General features: G+C 37.1%; 1 protein-coding gene across 2 annotated transcripts in view; it reads left to right on the forward strand.

Annotated features, from left to right (window-relative positions):
- The window catches only part of ARID4A (AT-rich interaction domain 4A), a 64,041-nt gene extending 50,403 nt beyond the window's left edge, over positions 1-13,638 (forward strand). For both annotated transcript variants that reach the window (XM_058567014.1, XM_058567015.1), the window contains exons 20-24: positions 1,205-2,341; positions 2,570-2,674; positions 6,422-6,628; positions 7,555-7,701; positions 11,785-13,638. In XM_058567014.1, coding sequence (XP_058422997.1) covers positions 1,205-2,341; positions 2,570-2,674; positions 6,422-6,628; positions 7,555-7,701; positions 11,785-11,888 — 1,700 coding nt within the window. In that variant the 3' untranslated portion in view covers positions 11,889-13,638. The remainder of the gene's footprint in view (positions 1-1,204; positions 2,342-2,569; positions 2,675-6,421; positions 6,629-7,554; positions 7,702-11,784) is intronic.
- The last annotated feature ends 6,274 nt before the right edge of the window (positions 13,639-19,912 follow it).

Consider the following 19,912-nt stretch of genomic DNA (forward strand, 5'->3'; position numbering starts at 1 on the left):
TGTAATTCAGTGCTGTTCACCTAGGATTTTTCAACAAAAGTGAGATGGTGGTGTTCAAAGAGAGGACAAACTAATGTGGTATAGACATATTTTGTGATGCGTCTAGGTGAACATATTTTATTCTGCTTTTACCTTTTTTCCCCACTTCTTTTGGTATGTTTTTCAAAGAAATGTTAAATAGTTGTCTTTTATAAGTAACCCTTCCTTCAAGAAAAAAGCTATTCTGAACTACAGGATTGCCTGCCATTAGTCCATGTTGTGCTTGTGGGCAAAGTAGAAAAGGGCATCCTTCCTCCTCTTTACTGCCATCTGCTGGAAGATCATCATAATACACAAATACAAGATGTCCACAACGTGAAAGATGCCCTCTTAGGTGGCATGCCCTTGTGCATTGTACAACCTACAAAACTATACATAGTCTTGCTAAACTACCTCATAAAAGGAGTTCTTTTTTACCATGAGAACAATGAATTCTAAATATATGATAAAACCACAAAATAAAACTATATACCTTTTCACTTAAAAAATTCATTTAAATTTGCCTTTTTGGACTTTAGAATATGAGTACCATGTGGGCAGATTTTTATATTTTACAGCTCCTGTACAGTGTTAGAACCCTACTTTATTATTTTAAAATTTTTCTGACTGAGAGAATGATTTCTTTTTTAGGAAGGTAGCTTGCCTATACTTTCATTTCTGTTAATCAGAGGAATATTTAAAGTTTTGAGAATTCAAATTGCTCATTTTGTACATGTCTTCTTTCCAGAGTTATTTTAAGTAGAATGTCATATTCCTTTCTAAAGACACAAAATGGCCATTACATTTATTAATCAAGTAGCTACTAGATCTCAGATCAAACCACTTAATACATTAACTTCACATCTCAGCACTAGTCCTTTGACCTTTCTAGGGGTTATTGTAGCCTAAATATGATCCTAGTGAAAACTGAAAAATAGCTTTTTACAAAATTGAGATAGTAATATTTTCTATGTGATGTATTTTTACATGGAGTTTAATTTGAAATCTCGCCCTCCCCCCCATTTTTGGCACAAATGTATGATTTATTTTATATCAGAAATTTCTAGAGAGGTGTTCAGAGGTGCATGATTAAGAGTTTTGCTTGTCTTTGGTAGAATTTTTATTATAAAATTACATTGGTAATTAAGATAGAAACTTTGTAATATAATAATATTTCTTCTTGCAGACTCTTGTTCATCTGATAGTGAAACAGAAGACCTTTTAGAAAAGAATTTGATGAATGAAGAACTTTCTCCTGATATTAAAGAAGAACTAGAAAAAAATGAAAATTTAAATAATGATAAACTGGATGAAGAAAGTCCAAAGATGGCTGCACATCTATTAAAAGAAAATGATAGGACTCAAATACAACCTTTAGAAACCTTGAAGTTAGAAGTTGGAGAGAATGAACAAATAGTACAGATTTTTGGAAATAAAGTAGAACAAGTAGAAGAAATTAAGAAAGAGGCAGAAAAATCTCCTAAAGGAAAGGGAAGACGAAGCAAGACGAAAGACCTTTCTTTGGAAATTATAAAGATTTCATCATTTAGCCAGGATGAAGCAGGAAGTGAACCTCATGTAGAAGCACAGAGTCTAGAATTTTCTTCATTAGACAATAAAAACTTTTCTTCTACTACTGAAGATGAAATTGACCAATGTGTAAAGGAAAAAAAGTTGAAACGGAAAATACTGGGACAGTCATCACCAGAGAAAAAAATAAGAATTGAGAATGGAATGGAAATGAAAAATAGCGTATCTCAAGAAAGGACCAATGATTGTGTTGCATCTGAGGGAATGAAAAACTTAAATTTTGAACAACACTTCGAAATAGAAAATGAAGGAATGCCATCATTAATAGCCGAGTCAAACCAATGCATTCAAGAACTGAGTAGTGAAAAATTTGAGAGTCCAGCTGAAGAAACTGTAAATATTCCACTCAAAGAAGAAGAGGATGCAATGCCTCTGATTGGGCCTGAAACCTTGGTCTGCCATGAAGTCGATTTGGATGATTTGGATGAAAAGGATAAGACCAGTATTGAGGATGTAGTCGTTGAAAGCTCAGAGTCTAACTCTCTCGTTTCTATACCACCTGCCCTACCTCCTGTAGTCCAGCATAACTTTTCAGTAGCTTCACCACTTACTCTCAGCCAGGATGAATCTCGAAGTATAAAAAGTGAGAGTGACATAACCATTGAAGTTGATAGTATTGCTGAGGAGTCTCAAGAAGGTGTCTGTGACAGGGAAGCAGCAAATGGGTTTGAAGCCAGCGTTGCCTCTGCTACCTGTAGTATAACTGTTCAAGAAAGAGAGAGCAGAGAGAAGGGTAAGGACTTTCTAGGGAGAAAATCAGCCTTTATGTTAAAACCAAATAGTAGTAAGTTAACGGTCTTAGGAACTGCTGATATGTAAAGTACTTTTCCTTCCTTCCTCCCTCCTTTCTCTTCCCTTTTTTTAAAAAAATGTATATATAGAAAGTCATGTAGAGTAGACAGGAGAATAAATATACTTGCTCATGGTTTTTTTTCAAATTCTCCTTTTCCCCTTATTTCAGGTCAGAAAAGGCCAAGTGATGGAAATAGCGGATTACTGGCAAAAAAGCAAAAGCGTGCCCCAAAGCGAACAAGTGCTATAGCCAAAAATGAAAAGAATGGAACAGGTTGGTGCTTTTCACTGCTGGCTTTAGTACAGAGTATTTTCAGCATTTTGTTGGCTTGATCATTTGTGTCAGTTTAAAAATAAATTTGGGTTATTATGTTCTGAAAATAGCAGTTTTTCCATTAATTTTTAATCTGAAGGTGCTTGTCAATTTTTTTTTTTTTTTTTTTTTTTTTTTTGTGAGGAGGACCAGCCCTGAGCTAACATCCAATGCCAATCCTCCTCTTTTTGCTGAGGAAGACTGGCCCTGGGCTAACATCCATGCCCATCTTCCTCTACTTTATATGGGACGCCGCCACAGCATGGCTTAACAAGCGGTGCGTCGGTGCGCACCCGGGATCCGAACCGGCGAACCCCGGGCCGCCGCAGCGGAACGTGCGCACTTAACCGCTTGCGCCATCGGGCTGACCCCTGAAGGTGCTTGTCAATTTTATTTAGACCTGGGATAGCTGTGATTATTTCACTTGTATTTCTTATGTAAGGCGGTTTAATATTAGAGGAACATAGTTGTGAATCTTGAATAAAATAAAAATAACATTTGCTGGGATAGTAAAAGCAGATTGTTTCAGTTTTCCTTTAATCTAGAAAAGCTGATTTCTAAATAGTATCGTGGTAATTTTAAAACCGGGAGAAATAAAGAAAATTCTTACTGAAACAAACAAGGAAATTAGTAAATCAATAAGAATTGGGTAGATTACATGAAAAACAGAATTCTGTACAATAAAGAATAAAATTACTACTATATATTACTATTCTACTATATTGTAGAATATAGGAGAAATAAACATGGTTGATTTTGACAAATTTAAGTTTTACCTCCAAAACATGCCTTCTTATAAGCCTGGAAGGGAAATTCTAGGTTATAGTAGATACGTACTCCAAAGAAGGAGCATGTAATTTATTTAAGATAAAAGGTATTTCAGATGAAAACCTTTGAGGCACATTTCAAGTTCTCAGTAGCCAGATGTGGCTACCGGCTGCACATACAGATCTAGAGTGTAGAGAGAGTGATAGAAGATGAGACTAGAAAGGTAGCAGGAATTACAAGGGGAAAATGAGTAACTTTGCAGTAGATAAGCCTGGCGGACACCACCTTCGTCAGATGATCAAAGTGAACACCATCAGGAGTGGGGCAAATTGAAATCATGTACCACCTGAGAGGATGCAACAAGAAGATCATGGCAGCACATCTGTGATATTCCTGTGAAAGATGCCTAACTTGAATATAATCAGGAGGAACCATCAACAAATTCAAACTGAAGGATATTCTATAAAATAATTGGCCTGTAATTTTAAAAATTGTCAAGGTCATGAAAGTCAAAGAAAGTGGAACTATTCCGGATGGAAGGAGACTTATGAGATGTGACAACTAAATGCAGTATATGAGTCTCACCTGGATCATATTGCTATAAAAGACATTATTGGGTCAAGTAGAGAAACTTGTATGGGACCCGAGGATTAGATGATAGTAATATATTGTGTTGGTACCCTGATTTTGATGGTTGTGTTATGGTTCTGTAGGAGTGTGATGGTTTTAAAAACATATCCACAAATTTGTTGATGTTCTTCCCTTCAAAAGGCAAAGCCTAATTCCCTCCCCTAGAGTGTGGGCCGAATTTAGTGACTCACTTCTAACCAATAAAATAAAGTGGACACGATGGAGTACGACTTCAGAGAACAGGTCATAAAAGGCACTGCAGATTCCTCTTTGCTCTCCCTTGGATCACTTGCTCTGGGGGAAGTTAGCTGCCACGTGTGAGGACACTCAAGCAGTCTGCGGAGAGGCCCACGTGGTGGAGCTGAGCATATCCTGCCCACAGCCATGTGAGTGAGCCCTCTTAGAAGCACACCCTCCAGCTCCAGTCGAGTATTCAGAGACCACAGCCTCTGCTAACAGCTTGACTGTAAGCTCACAAGATTCCCTGAGCCAGGCCACACAGCCAAGCTGCTCCCAGATTCCGACCCTCAGGAACTGTGAGATGGTAAACATTTGTAGTTTTAAACTGCTAAGTTTTGGGCTAATTTGTAGATAACTAACACAAGGACATTGTTCTTATTTGTAAGAAATAAACACTCAAGTACTCAAATATGGCAGGGCAACTTTCCTTCAAATGGATCAGAAAAACATTTTTTAGTAACTGTCTTGAAAACTTTTTGTAAGTTTGAAGATTGTCTCAAAATAAAAAGTTGAAAAGATTAAAAAGGAAGGAAGAAAGGAGATGATCAGTTTTACATTTTGGAAAGAATCTTTGGCTTAACTAAGGCAGTGAAAGAAGAATGAAAGAGATTTGGGAAATAAAATCCCTAGGACTCGGTTATTATTAGTTAGATATGAGGAACTGGTTAACTGACATGGAATACAGGAGTAGCAGCAGGTTGTCGGAAGAGTAATTTAGGGAATGTTGAGTTAGAGGTACCCAGTATTAGGAAAATTAGGGTCTGGAGCTTAGAAGAAAGCCTGTTTTTAGAAGACAGTTATCAGAAAGATTGCAAGATGATGAGATTGCTATGGGAGAATTATAAAATAAGAAGAAAAAGGGCCAAAAGTAGAAGTATGTGGGATATCCCTTTAAATGGGCCAGGAAGAGTAGAGTAGAAGCTGATCAGAGATCAATGAAAATCAGTAAACACTAGTGGATTTGAATAAGAAAGAAGTTTCAAATGCCATAGAATATTCAAGTGGGATTAAAATACTTTCATTGAATTTGGTGAATAGTGTGTGTTTGGGACCCTAACAAGAGCACAGAGATGTGAATTAGAAGGTGTGCAAATCAGGATAACAAAGAATTTCTCTTTCAAGAAATTTGACCCTGAAGAGAAGGAAAGAGGTGCCAAATAAAAGGGGAAGTTTTCTTCTCCTTTGCTCCCTCTCTCTCTAAGGGTGGGAAAGATTTAAGCATGTTGGTAGACTCTGGGAAAAGAGGAAGTTGAAGATAAAATGACATTGGGATATTCCAGAGGAGCTGGGAGTCACTGGTTTCAAGATTATAGCTGAAAAGATCTGTTTGCCCAGAAACAGTCTCCTCTTTTTGAGCCTCCTCTGTCACCCCAAAAAAAGCAGTAAGGACAGTGATAGGTAGTAGGAGAGGGGCTGGGGAATTGAGTGTGTAACCCTCAACTGTGCCTTTTCAGTAGAAGGCAAGGTTGGCTGTTGAGAGTGAATAGGATGGAAATAGGGTGTAGAGCTTGAAAAAAAGGAAGTAAAATTGAGAGAGAATTCTAATTTGTTATGAAGTGAAAACCAGAAGCATCTCTGCGCACAGATTTGGTGAGGAGAGACGTAGAGTTACAAACAGATGTTTTATTACAACAGAATGTTCACATTTTATTACATGTGTTAAAGTTGCATGTGCATATATCAAGATCTTTTTTGTGCTTTTTCATTTGTATAGTTTGAGTTGGTCTTGTGGGTTGTTTTTATGTTTTGTTTTAAACATAAATGGGGCAATACTATGCATATTGTTTTATAACTTTGCTTTTTCATTTAACAACATATATTGGATATTTTGCCATTTTTGTTCTTACGAACTCTAGCTCATTCTTTTCAACAACTTTAGCAAAGTATTCAATAGTATGTCATTTTTAGCCATTTCCCTATTGGTGGGCATTTAGTTATTTACATTTTGTCACTGTTATAAACTTTGTGCATTTGTGCAGATACCAAAAAGTGTAATTGCTGGGTCTTTTGCATTTTAATATTTGAGATTTTTATCACTTGTAATCCTGAGTCAATTTTTTCTTATTCTAGGACAAAGCAGTGATAGTGAAGATCTTCCTGTCCTAGACAATTCAAGTAAATGCACCCCAGTCAAGCATCTTAGTGTGTCTAAGCCACAGAAGCTTGCACGATCTCCTGCGAGAATATCCCCTCACATCAAAGATGGAGAAAAAGATAAACACAGAGAAAAACATCCGAATTCATCCCCTCGGACATATAAGTGGAGCTTTCAACTCAGTAAGAAGCTTATAGAAAACTTGAATGTATATTGTAAAGTGGTGTCTATCTTAAAATGCCAAAATAAGGAATGATGATTAGCAAATTCATTTATTTAGGTATTCCAAATGCTGTCTTATCAATAATCGCCACTTATCTTAAATGCAAATCCATGTTTTTCATAATTCTAACTTGATAAATATTGACCGAAGGAAGATTCTCAGTTATCAAATAAGACATGCATGATGTATATAAATCAATGAAACTGAAACACCCTCTCCGGTATTGACAATTGGAAATTAATAAATCAGGAAAACATCAATACAAGGAAACTATTTGGATAAATAACTGCAATTATATACAATGTGTGTTGATGTTTTCTTGTGTTTTTCTGATCGTTTAAGTAATACATCATAAGTAATACATGTTTAGTATTGAAAATTTGGGATATATAAAGAAATCCTCATGAATTTAATTAATGTCTTCCCTGTTCATAGAGCCTTATTTAGCTTACTGTGGTAGGTTTTATAAACTAAAGCCTGGGGCTGGCTCCGTGGCTTAGCGGTTAAGTGTGCGCGCTCCGCTACTGGTGGCCTGGGTTTGGATCCCAGGCGCACACCGACGCACCGCTTCTCCGGCCATGTTGAGGCCGCGTCACACATACAGCAACTAGAAGGATGTGCAACTATGACATACAACTATCTACTGGGGCTTTGGGGGAAAAAAAAAGGAGGAGGATTGGCAATAGATGTTAGCTCAGAGCCAGTCTTCCTCAGCAAAAAGAGGAAGATTAGCATGGATGTTAGCTCAGGGCTGACCTTCTTCACAAAAAAATGAAAAATAAACTAAAGTCTTTGTTGATTTATGAGTTGAACTTCTGATAGAACTGCCATGTTTTTTCCTCACAGAATTATTTTAAAATCCAACTTACTTTTTTTCCCTTTTAGATGAATTAGATAATATGAACAGTACAGAGAGAATCTCTTTTCTCCAAGAAAAACTACAGGAAATCAGAAAATATTACATGTCTTTGAAGTCTGAAGTTGCTACCATAGACAGGAGGAGAAAAAGATTAAAAAAGAAAGACAGAGAAGGTAAGTTAATTATAATTTTTCTTCACCCTACTTTTCAAATATATATCCTATCATTTTAGAAGATTGAGGTTAGTCCCTCTGAATATAGTACACATTTATTGTTGTTTTGAGATTCCTAGTGTTTTCTTTCTTTCTTTCTTTTTTGTGAGGAAGATTAGCCCTGAGCTAACATCCGATGCCAATCCTCCTCTTTTTGCTGAGGAAGATTGGCCCTGGGCTAAGATCCATGCCCATATTCCTCTACTTTATATGGGACATGGCCTCAGCGTGGCTTGATGAGCAGTGTGTTGGTGCACGCTCAGGATCTGAACCTACAAACCCCGGGCTGCCGAAGCGGAGCGTGCACACTTGACCGCTGCGCCACCGGGCCGGCCCCTTCTGGTGTTTTCGTCTTTGTTGCTTTTGTTGGAGTGAGTCAACAACTGAATTAATCAGAAAGACACTCCTGAAAGAGACTATGAACTGTTTCACAAAATGTGTGATTTTACGAAATGCAGTAGATTCTCAAGAAGAGCTTATTCCCTCAGAAATTCACTCTTTGTTCCACCAACATTTATTGGCTGCCTGTTAATAGGCACTATGTTTATTATTATGGGATTCACCAAAATGAATAGGCATATGGCTTATCCTCAAGGAGATTATCTTGTTGAGTCATTTCCTAAGCAACTACTATATAAGATAGTTCAGCTCAATAACATTAATGCATACATACTGCGTGCCAGGCCCTTTTTCAGGTGGTGGAAGTACAGAGATGAATGAGATGCAGACTTTGCTCTCAAAGATCTTAATGCTAGTGGGACAGTGTGGATAGACCCTAAGAGTGATATTAAGTCTCAGAGTTGGTAGAAGGAGAGATTACTTTGGAGTAATCATGGAGAGAGAATAGTATCTGACCTAGACTTTACAAATGTATAGGATTGACTTCTAGTTAAATATTGACATGTTCATATCTACTCCATCCCCAAGCCCCACTAAAATAACAGTAAAGAAAATTATAGCCCTACACCCACAAAAACAAGAGAATGAGACAGCAGCCTATGGCAGGCAGGAAATGTCAACAGCTTATCCTTTGGAAGCTGAGAAGCAGATGGACTACCGTAACTATCCTAGCAGATGAGAGAATGCTAAAACCTAAGCTTGTTTATCCTTTCAGTGGGACAAAACAACAAGAAGCAAGCCAGTTCATACCACATCACCTCAGAAAAGCTCTGAAGGCAGGGATGTGGTGTGAGGCTGAAAAATGGAGATTGGTTGAAAATGGAAGGAGAGTGGATCCTTTTATCCCACCCTGTGAAGCAAACTACCTTTTTCCCCAACTCTAGCAGAAAATAAATTAACTTATTGGAGGGTGAGAGGGATCAATAGGCTTGTGGACTCAGGGACACCAGCTGTAGCTGAAGGTGAAGGTTAGGTGCTAACCAAAAATAAGGAGCTTGAGTGAAAGTTTACAGTATTGAATAATGAGACTCCTCTTGCTTTTCCAACCTAAGATCTTATCCTGTTGGCTTCTTGAAAGCTGGCAACAAAGCTTATGATCATTTCTGGGAGAAGACTGAAGGATTCCTCTGGGGAAACTGGCCAACCCAAGAAAAGTGATCTAACATAGATACCGGCCTTTGGAGGTTCTTGAACCAGAAAGCAGGAACCTTGCCAATCACTACATGAGCACTGCCCACCATTGAAAAGCCCTGCCTACTCACGCACAGCTTCCAGTTAGCTTTCTAATGTCCCTCTCGAACAGGGAAGCCACAAGACCAGATATTGGAGGAAAGCCTCTACAGAAAGACAGAAACCAAAGTAGAAAATGAGTATAAAAAAGGAACTTGGAAGAAACAGACAATGTACCATATAAAAACACCAAACTATAGTTAATATCCAGAGGTACAGCACAGATATGGCAGTTCTGAAGCAAGAGTATGATACTATTAATAAAATTCAGAGAACAAGAGGATCTCTTTAAAATTATGATAGCAGGAATAAAAAAATTTTAATAGAAGGGATAGACAGCAAAGCTAGAGAAATCCCAGTAGAAGGTCAAAAAGGCAGTAGGAGAGAAGAACTAAAAGAAGTATAGGATCTGGCTGGGAGATCTGACTTCTGAATCATAAGATTTCTAGAACGAGAGCACTGAATAAACATAGGAGGAAGCTGTCATCAAAGAAATATTATAAGAAAAACCCAGAACTGAAGGGTATGAGTTAGAAGATTGAAAGGACTTACTCTGACTTCTATAAAGAATGGGGGAAAAAAATCACACCAAAGCACATTTGGATAAAGAGAAGATTCTAAAAGTTCACCATATAAACATACATACAAAAAAATGGGTCTCAGAATAGCATCAGTTTTCCCACGTCAGATTTCTCAGTGGTAGCACTAGAAACTAGAAGCCAAGCTGAGAAGACAGCATGAGGTCCCGCAAACCAGGAATCCCATGTAAGAAAACAAGAAGGAAGGTCTCAAGGTGATGGTGAATGGAAGCTCTAGGATGACCACTGCCCAGCAGGCCTAGAGAGCAACCACCCGAGGAGGAGGGTGGGACAGGAGGGGGGGCTCTCTAAAACAAAGGTAAATTACCCGATAGGCTTGCCGCGTATTGAGAGAAGTTTCTGCCTATGGCAGAGTTAGGGGATGAATTCCTGATAGAATGACCTGTGTCATATGTGGTCTTGAATCATTCTACTCCAAGCCCAGCAGTTTTGCATTCATGGAAATATAATGGAGCAAACAGAAAGAGATCAGGCTTTCCATGTTTGTCCTTTTCCTTAAAAACTGTAAATAGCAAGAAGTCTTTACAGAACTTTACAGTCTTTACAGAACACGAAAAGAAGAAAAAAGCAAAGTAACAAATTGAAATTTCTTTAGAGAACCCTCAACTGCTTTGAGTTTCCTAAAGGTGATACAAGTTTCAGACAACTAAAAAGATTGTTTTATTAGAGTCTTCTTCCCTTTTTTCCCTTAATTTTTCATCATGTGAAGTCAGTTATTAAAGTGAGACATTGAGTGACTTCTAGCATACATATTAGAACTTGTAGTAATCAGTTATATGTCATCTTGGTAGTACACACACACACATACTTAAATAAAAATTAAAACTTTAAATAAAATAGGAACAATTGGGCAAAGATTGGCAGGAAACAGGAGAGCTTTGCAAAGAAAGAGAAGGTAAAAGTAAAAACTAAAAATGGCAAAGCACCTAATGCATAGAGTAGTGATCCTTAATCTGTGTTATGTCCTCCTGGAGAGTTATGCTAAAGTCATTTGAGGACTTTTTCTAATCATACGCCCACACTTCCATCCTGATCCCCATGATTCTGATACCTGACCTAGGTAACTACTGTTGCCTGTGGGAGTTGTGTCCATCAGGTGTGTTGGGGCAGGATAAAGATAGGAAGCTAAGAGGTCAGGTGGTTACAGGAAATTCCTTGGGATAAGTAAATTCTCTTAGGGTTCTATGACTCAGAGATAAAGAGGGAATTCCCAGTGGTGAGAATTTATCTCAGGTTGACCTTGTTTCTGATTTGGGGCAAGCTGAGTTCCTTCCTGGGATATTTCAAGTAGTGGTTTAAGAGTTTATATCTCGGGGCTGCCCGGTGGCGGAGCGGTTACGTGTACTCACTCCGCTGTGGTGGCCCGGGGTTCACAGGCTTGGATCCCGGGCTCAGACCGATGCACCACTTGTCAAGCCATGCTGTGGCGGCATCCCATATAAAGTAGAGAAAGATGGGCACGGATGTTAGCCCAGGGCCAATCTTCCTCAGCAAAAAAAGGAGGATTGGCCACAGATGTTAGCTCAGGGCTAATCTTCCTCACACGTACACACACAAAAAAGAGTTCATATCTCTTTTGTCTTTACATTTTATGGTGCCTTTTTTGAACTGTTGAGTTACTTAACTGACCGAAAACTGATTCCACTCAATTAAGCCAAACAGAATTTTTACTGTCAGTTTGTTATTCCTTCATGCACCATTTAAGAAGACTGTAATTGAAGTAAATAATGTTAAGACATTTATTTCTGATTTGCCAGTGGCTGAGTACCTTTGTGTGATAGTTTTTGAATCTAATGTAGTTGTGTTGATTCCACAGTGACTCATGCGGGAGCCTCCATGTCATCTGCTTCGTCAGACACTGGAATGAGTCCCTCATCATCATCTCCCCCGCAAAATGTACTTGCTGTAGAATGCAGGTGATAAACGTTTTCTCTGCCTTCCCAGCAGTTTGCTGCCATGGACATAAATCCCCAAACCCCGAAATACAACCACAGAAAGCACTCAACTGGTTTGACATTGCTAAGTATATCCTGTATACTTTTCCAGGCTGGATAGTATCTATTCCCTTCTCTTTTCTGTTTTTCTGTTGCAAAAAATAAGCTGTTTAATAATTGAAGGTTAGGCAGCCTGCCATATTTGTCATAATTTTTCCTCTTTAATTTTTTTTTCATTTTTTGTGAAGATAGAAACAGGGCACTTAGCAAATTTGAATTTGTATAATAAAGCTTTCAGGTGTTATAGAAATCATAGACAAGCAAGTGCACATGATACACATCAACATGTTACCCAGCTGAATAGTTACTGCTGCACTTTCACTAAGATGTATTTGAACACTTGGTGAGTAGGGGGTTTATGTTGTATTTTTTTTATTGTTGTTGTTGTTGTTTTTTTATTTTTGTGGAAGCACTTGCTATTTAGAACTGCCAAAGTATATGTTCAGCAGTGTGCCCAGGTTTAAAGGTGTAAATGGGACAAAATAAATTGTGAAAGGAAGTGTAGTTGACTGAAAACTACAGTTGTAATAAGTCTTCCACTTTTTATAGGATTTTTGAGCACACAATTATGCAAATATTTTAATGTTTATTAATGTTTACAGTGGAATTGTGAATAAGTTTTCAGTGGACTATCTTATCCCTTGACAAAAATATTTTGTCTTTTTTCTATGTAATTTCAGAGTTTTTATTTTGTTACAAAAAGACAAAAATGAAATATATAACAACAATGAAGTTATTTAACAAGATTTCTAAAGCTGAAAATTTTGTGTAAAATAAGGTATTATCTTGCAACTTGTTAAATATATTTATTCAGACATTGGATGTTGTATTTTTATGTATTTTTTAAAATATTAATAAAATTCAAAAAAAGAAAATTCTAGGTTAATTCACTCTTTGGATGACAATAGCTCTCAGCTGTCCCTTTCACAGGAGGTTGCATCCAGCAGCTTTGCCTGTATTGAAGGGAGTCTGTCTCAGTCCTTCAAACAGTAGAGAACTATAAATGGGCATCTGGATCATTGAAGTATGTCCTCGTTTAGAAACTTTGGCAGTCCTAGTATTCAAACTGTTTTGAGGATCAAATTTTTGGTTGCCCTTAAGATACTTTGTCACAGTTTTTATGTTTGCTATACTGCCGAATAAATTTCTATCTCCCAAAGTTGAGATGCAACAACTAAGTAAAGCAACTATGTATGCTTTGTCTGTGAATTGTTACACAGACTTGATACCTTTTGTAAATAATTCTCCCCAAATCATGTATTTAAAGCAGTTTTGCCATATACATTATGTAAAAAGGTGATTTTTTAAAATCAGTTTTTAAATTCATGTTTGTACATTGAAAGGGGTTTTTTTTAAACCTCCTTTTCTGTGTTTAATATGCTGTAGAGTAATAACCTAGATGCTCTAGACTGTATATCAAGATCTGATTTATAAGAACAAAGTCAGAGCCAAACACTAGTGATGGCATAGCATTACTGAAATCATTGTTTCTTCATTTCACTTTACTACATTGTGAACTTGTGATTCAGATTCCTTCCATTTTCGCAGAGAATTAAAAACAAAAACTACTCTTGTAAAATGCACTTTTCTGTCTTTTCTTTGCAAAGCAGAAGTATTTCAATGTAAAATAAAAAATGGAGCTCAGTGGGCAGTATTAATAAAGGCCATGTTTTAAACATAGGCTTAATATTTTTAGTTTTCGTTTAAGTGATTGCTTTTTTCCTAAGTGCCAGTAACTTACAGTTGGAAAATCATACTTCACAAAACAAAGCATATCCAATATATTCTTCAGTCTTTACAGTAAAACATTTCTAGTACTTAATTATAAAATGTAAAAAATGTGTCATTCAAATCCATTTGGAACTAGGAGGCAACTTTAGATTTATACATTAGGTATTTTAATGATTTCCTTCAGTAGCAATTCAGTAAAGCTGAGATAACTAGTTATCAGCTTGACTTTTGTCCCTTCTAATCAATATAAATCTGGTAATGAAATGGGGAACTTGCTACAGAGCAAAATTATATATTCATTGAATGGGTATATGGACACTGCTAAAATCCTTTTATTTTGGGGCCGGAAAGAATTATGCAAGTCAGTGAATACAGGCTAGGTATTAAATTCAAATATTGGGTATATTTTGAGTTTAACTAAAGTTTGAATTAGATAGCTCTTGCATGTGACTAAAAACATAAAAGTATAAAAGACACTCTTCAGTATCTAAAATGGAATGCGCTATCTATAAAATCAAGTTATTTGAAGATTATGTCAATTTCTGTTTTAGTATTCCATTGTATGCTTTTATTGTTTGTTGTTTGTTTGAAGTTTCTAGTTTTCCTGTCGTTCACTAAGAAAGATGTCTGTACTTAGCACACACATACTATGCCTTCTATGAAATTGCTTTAAATTATGGAAATCTATATGGATTAAGCTATAAATTTGCTTATAAACCTTTCCTATAAGCCCTATAATATGCTTTTCTTATTAAACCCTGTAATTTAACACAGCTATCAACATTGTGAAAGCATTTGAAGCTATATTCAACTGCACATTAAAAACTATTACCAGAATTCATTCATCAGCAATTTATCGAGTATCTTCTATGTGCCAGGCATTGTGCTGAAGACCCAGGAGCCACAACAGTGAACAAGACAGAAAAAAGGTCCCTGTCTTCATGGATTGTGTAATCTAATGAGGTAGATGTTAAACAGTTAATCCATGTAATTCTTAACTGCAGGTGTGACCACCACTGGATGTTATGACGTGCCATGAGATAATGATACAGAGCCCAACTGGTCTGAAGGCAGAGGTGGTCTGGGAAGGCTTTGCAGAGAAAGCAACAGTAAAACTGAGCCCCATTGAGGATTATGAATTGGCTAGGGAGGAGAGATAGGGAGAGTAACACATGCACATGAGGGAGGGTGGTAATGGGTCAGAGCAAGAAGAGACCTGAGGCAGCAGAGGCAGGAGCCAGGGCAGGCAGAGCTGTGCAGGCATTGCCCAAACCTGGCACCTGCCCACCTGTGCCTCTTGCTCTTGGTTCCCCCCCCAACTCATCCTTGCTTGGCCAGAGCTGTCTCAAGAGCCACTTTTCCATGAAGCTTTTGCTGACTTCTCACCACCACCTGAATATCACCCTCTTTTATGTTCTGATAGCATTTTCAATCTGTATTATTTTACTTGACAACTTACCTTGTATTATGTTTACTTATGCATGTGTCTTTCTACCCTCACAGCTGTTGAGTCCTTACGTACTCCTCAGTCATAGTTGTATCCCACAAAGTGCCTGGTCCAGCATCTAACACATAGTAAGATGGTCAGAAACTATGATCATTTAAGCTGAGAAAAATTACTTTTGCGGGGGCCGGCCTGATGGTGTAGTGGTTAAGTTCACTTGCTCTGCTTCACGGCCCCAGGTTCGCAGGTTCGGATCCCAAGCGCAGACCGATGTACCGTTCATCAAGTCATGCTGTGGCAGCGTCCCACATACAAAATAGAGAAAGACGGGCACAGATGTTAGCTCAGGGCTAATCTTCCTCAGCAAAAAGAGAAGGATTGGCAATGGATGTTAGCTAAGAGCCAGTCTTCCTCACACACACAAAAAATTACTTTTGAGTTGCTATTGTTTCTGTTTTTTACTATTGATCTTTATATACAAAGCCAGACATTTAAAAGTTGTCTTCGGGGTTCCTTTCACAAAGTGATAATGTTAAAATATCATTTGAAAAGTATAAAGTAGACTTGTTTAACAGTGTACTCCTCAACTTAAAATATTCGTAAACTGATGAGTTGTTTTTCCTTCTCTCCTTGTTTCTTCCTCCCTCTTTCATTACTGTCACGTGGTTACACACAGCTCTTGATCCCATCACAGGAGACGACCATATGTGCTGGCGTTCTTCATTAGTGAAGGCTGAATGACTCCTACAGTGGAGTTTGCACTGATGGAGAATTTCTTTTTTTTTTTTACTTTTTAAAAAAATTTTTTGTTTATTGCAGTAACTGGTTTATAACATTGTATAAATTTCAGGTGTACATCATTATACTTCTATTTCTGCATAGACCACATCATGTTCACCACTGAAATACTAATTACAACCCATCACTACACACATGTGCTGAATTATCCCTTTCGCCCCCCTCCCTCCCCCCTTCCCCTCTGGTAACCACCAATCGAATCTCTGTCTCTATGTGTTTGTTTATTGTTGTTATTATCTACTACTTAATGAAGGAAATCATACGGTATTTGACCTTCTCCCTCTGACTTATTTCACTTTGCGTAATACCCTCAATGTCCATCCATGTTGTCACAAATGGCTGGATTTCATCGTTTCTTATGGCTGAGTAGTATTCCATTGTGTATATATACCACATCTTCTTTATCCATTGGTCCCTTGATGGGCACTTAGGTTGCTTCTGAGTCTTGGCCATTGTGAATAACGCTGCAGTGAACACAGGGGTGCATGTATCTTTATGCATTGGTGTTTTCCAGTTCTTTGGATAAATACCCAGCAGTGGAATAGCTGGATCATATGGTACTTCTATCCTTGATTTTTTGAGGAATCTGATGGAGAATTTCTAACAAATACATGCTTAGTGTTTTCACAGAGTAGAAATATTTTTTTAGTCCTTTACATTTTATTACAAAATCAAATATGTTTTCCTTGTTGAGAAGCCCAAAAACCTTTTTTATTCATATAGACTCATTATATCTTTTTAAACAGAATAAGAAGGGCAGTGTTCATAATTTCTGTATTTGTAGTTAACATAATTTGAAGATTACAAATATCTTCATTTTGTAATCTGCATGAATTTCATGCAGAATTCATTTTGAAAAGTTCTATTGTGAAAAGCTTAAGGAACCTCCACGTAAATATAATAAATGATTATTCTCCACAAGTAATTGGATTTCTTCTCAAGGCTAAGTTACATTAAACAAGACAATATGATTCAGGAGTCTCACCAGTGTAGGGATGCCAGATTTAGCAAATAAAAATACAGAACATGCAGTTAAATTTGAATTTCAGATAAACAACAGATAATTTTTTAGTATAAGTATGTCTCATGTAAAAATTATTTATCTGAAATTCAAATTTAACTGGGCATCTTATATTTTATTGGCAAACCCTACAACTAGTTTCCTTTCTGCTGTATTCTAAGACATATTTATCATCCTCCAGAGGACCTTTTCTTGGTCTCTGATGGAGGATAACAAACTGCTAAAGTTTCTCTATTTCCAAGGATAGTATCTGGGCAGTCTGTAAGTGATTTTTAGAGTTAATCATTTCTTTGAAGTAGTCATTATCTTCAAGATTGGCCCTATAATAGCTAAGCTTTGACGAAATAGTTGTGAACACACTCAGATTTTACCCTAATATCTGAGCATTTCTCAAATACCTTTTTGAAACATTGATGCTTTGTATATTTTGAATAACAGTCTGCTATGGTCTGAATGTTTGTGTCCTCCCCAAAATCCTATGTTGAAATCCTAATCCCTAGTGATGGTACAGGGATCAGGGCTTCTGGGAGGTGATTAGGTCATGAGGGTGGAGCCCTCATGATTGAGATTAGTGCCCTTATAAAAGCGCCCACGGAACTCCTAGCCCCTCCAGCATTTAACCTGGCCCCTGGAGATTCTGCTGGGTTATATTTTATTAGTACTAAAGTATTGGAATAAATAAGAGATAAGGAAATGGCTGAAGTCTAAAAGTGGTAATATTAAAATGACTTTACATACAAAAATCAATGGTTCCATTTTTTTTTCATTCATTGGTTCATTCAACAAATATCAATACGGTGCTCTCTGTATACCACTTACTGCTCTAGTGGAGTAGGATTTTAGCACAATGGACTCAATTTGACAATAATAGACTTCAAAAATAAAGAACTATCTAGTTCTTTGAGAGGATCAATAAAATTGATAAACCTCTAGCCAGACTGATAAGGAAATAGAGAAGACACAAATTACCAATATCAGGAATGAGAGAGGTGGCATCGCTACAGACTGTATCTACAGCTATTAAAGGGATAATAAGGGAATATCAGGAACATCTTTATGCCAATAAATTCAACAACTTAGATGAAATGGAAAAATTCATTGAAAGACACATATTAACAAAGCTCACTCAAGAAGAAATATATAACCTGAATAAGCCTGTATCTATTAAAGAAATGGAACTGAAGTTAAAACCTTTCCACAAAGAAAACTCCAGGTCCAGCTGGCTTCACTGTGAATTCTACCAAACATGTAGGGAAGACATAATGCTAATTCTACTCAAACTCTTCCAAAAAATTGAGGAGGAGTGAATGCTTCCAACCCACTCTCTGTGGCTAGCATTACTCTGACACCAAAACCAGACAAAGACATTGCAAGAAAAGAAAACTAAAGACAAATATCCTTCATGAATACACATGCAAAAATTCTAAACAAAATTTTAGCACATAAAATCCAACAACATATTAAAAGGATAATATAACATGGGCCAACTGGGGTTATCCCAGGAATGCAGAGTTGGTTTAATATTCAAAAATCAATGGAGGTAATTCATTATATTAACAAATTAAAAAAGAAAAACCATATAATACAGAAAAAGCATTTGACAAAATCCATCCATTCCTGAAAAAAACTCTCAGCAACCTGGGAATGGAAGGGAAACTTCTTCAACCTGATAAAAGACACCTATGAAAAACCTATAGTTAAGATCATACTTAATGATAAAGACTGAATTCTTTTCCCCAGGATTAGGAATAAGGCAAGGATATCCACTCGCACTACTATTCAACATTGTATTGGAGGCTGTAGCCAGAGCATCTAGGCAAGGAAAAAGAAATCACAGGCATCCAAAGTGGTGAATTTAGCAAGACGCAGGATGCAAGATCAATATACAAAAATCAGTTGTATTTCTATGTACTAGCAATAAATAACCAGAAATTGAAATTTTTAAAATCCCATTTACAATTGCATCAAAAATATGAAATATGTTGGAATAAATCTGACGAAGGATGGGAAATACCTCTTTTTTTTTTTTTTTGTGAGGAAGATCAGCCCTGAGCTAACATCCATGCTAATCCTCTTCTTTTTGCTGAGGAAGACTGGCTCTGAGCTAACATCTATTGCCAATCCTCCTCTTTTTTTTTTTCCCCCAAAGCCCCAGTAGATAGTTGTATGTCATAGTTGCACATCCTTCTAGTTGCTGCATGTGGAACACAGCCTCAGCATGCCGGAGAAGTGGTGCGTCGGTGCGCGCCCGGGATCCGAACCCGGGTCGCCAGTAGCGGAGCGGGCGCACTGAACTGCTAAGCCACGGGGCCGGCCCCGGGAAATACCTCTTAACATTGAAAACTACAAGTATTGCTGAGACAAAATAAAGACAATCTAAGTAAATGGGGAAATATACCTTGTTCATGCGTCATAAAACTTAATATTGTTAAGATTTTCTTTGCTTTTCAAATTTAACGCAACCCTAATCAAAATCTCAGCAAGTTTTTTATAGAAACTGACGAGCTAATTATAAAATTCATATGGAAATGCAAAGGACTCAGAATAGCCAAAACAACTATGAATAAGAACTAAGTTGGAGACCTAACACAACTCAATTTCAAGAATTATTATGAAGCTACGGTAATCAAAACAGCGTTTTATACAAATAGTTCAATGACACAGAATAGAGAGTCCAGCAATAAGCCTCACATATATGGACAACTGATTTCTGATAAAGGTGCAAAGACAATATAACAAAGAAAGAACAGCCTTTTACAGAAATGGTGCATGTGGACAACTGAGAGAAGGAGAAAACAAGCCACAAACTGGAAAAAATGTTTGTAAAAGACATATAAAGGGCTGTGTTTTAGTCTGTTTGGACTGCTATACCAAAAATACCATAAACTGGGTGGCTTACTTATTATATATATTTTTATATAAATATTTATTTAGAAATACATCAAATATTTCTTAC

Source organism: Diceros bicornis, chromosome 24 (genome assembly GCF_020826845.1).
Source record: "Diceros bicornis minor isolate mBicDic1 chromosome 24, mDicBic1.mat.cur, whole genome shotgun sequence".
NCBI lineage: Eukaryota > Metazoa > Chordata > Mammalia > Perissodactyla > Rhinocerotidae > Diceros > Diceros bicornis.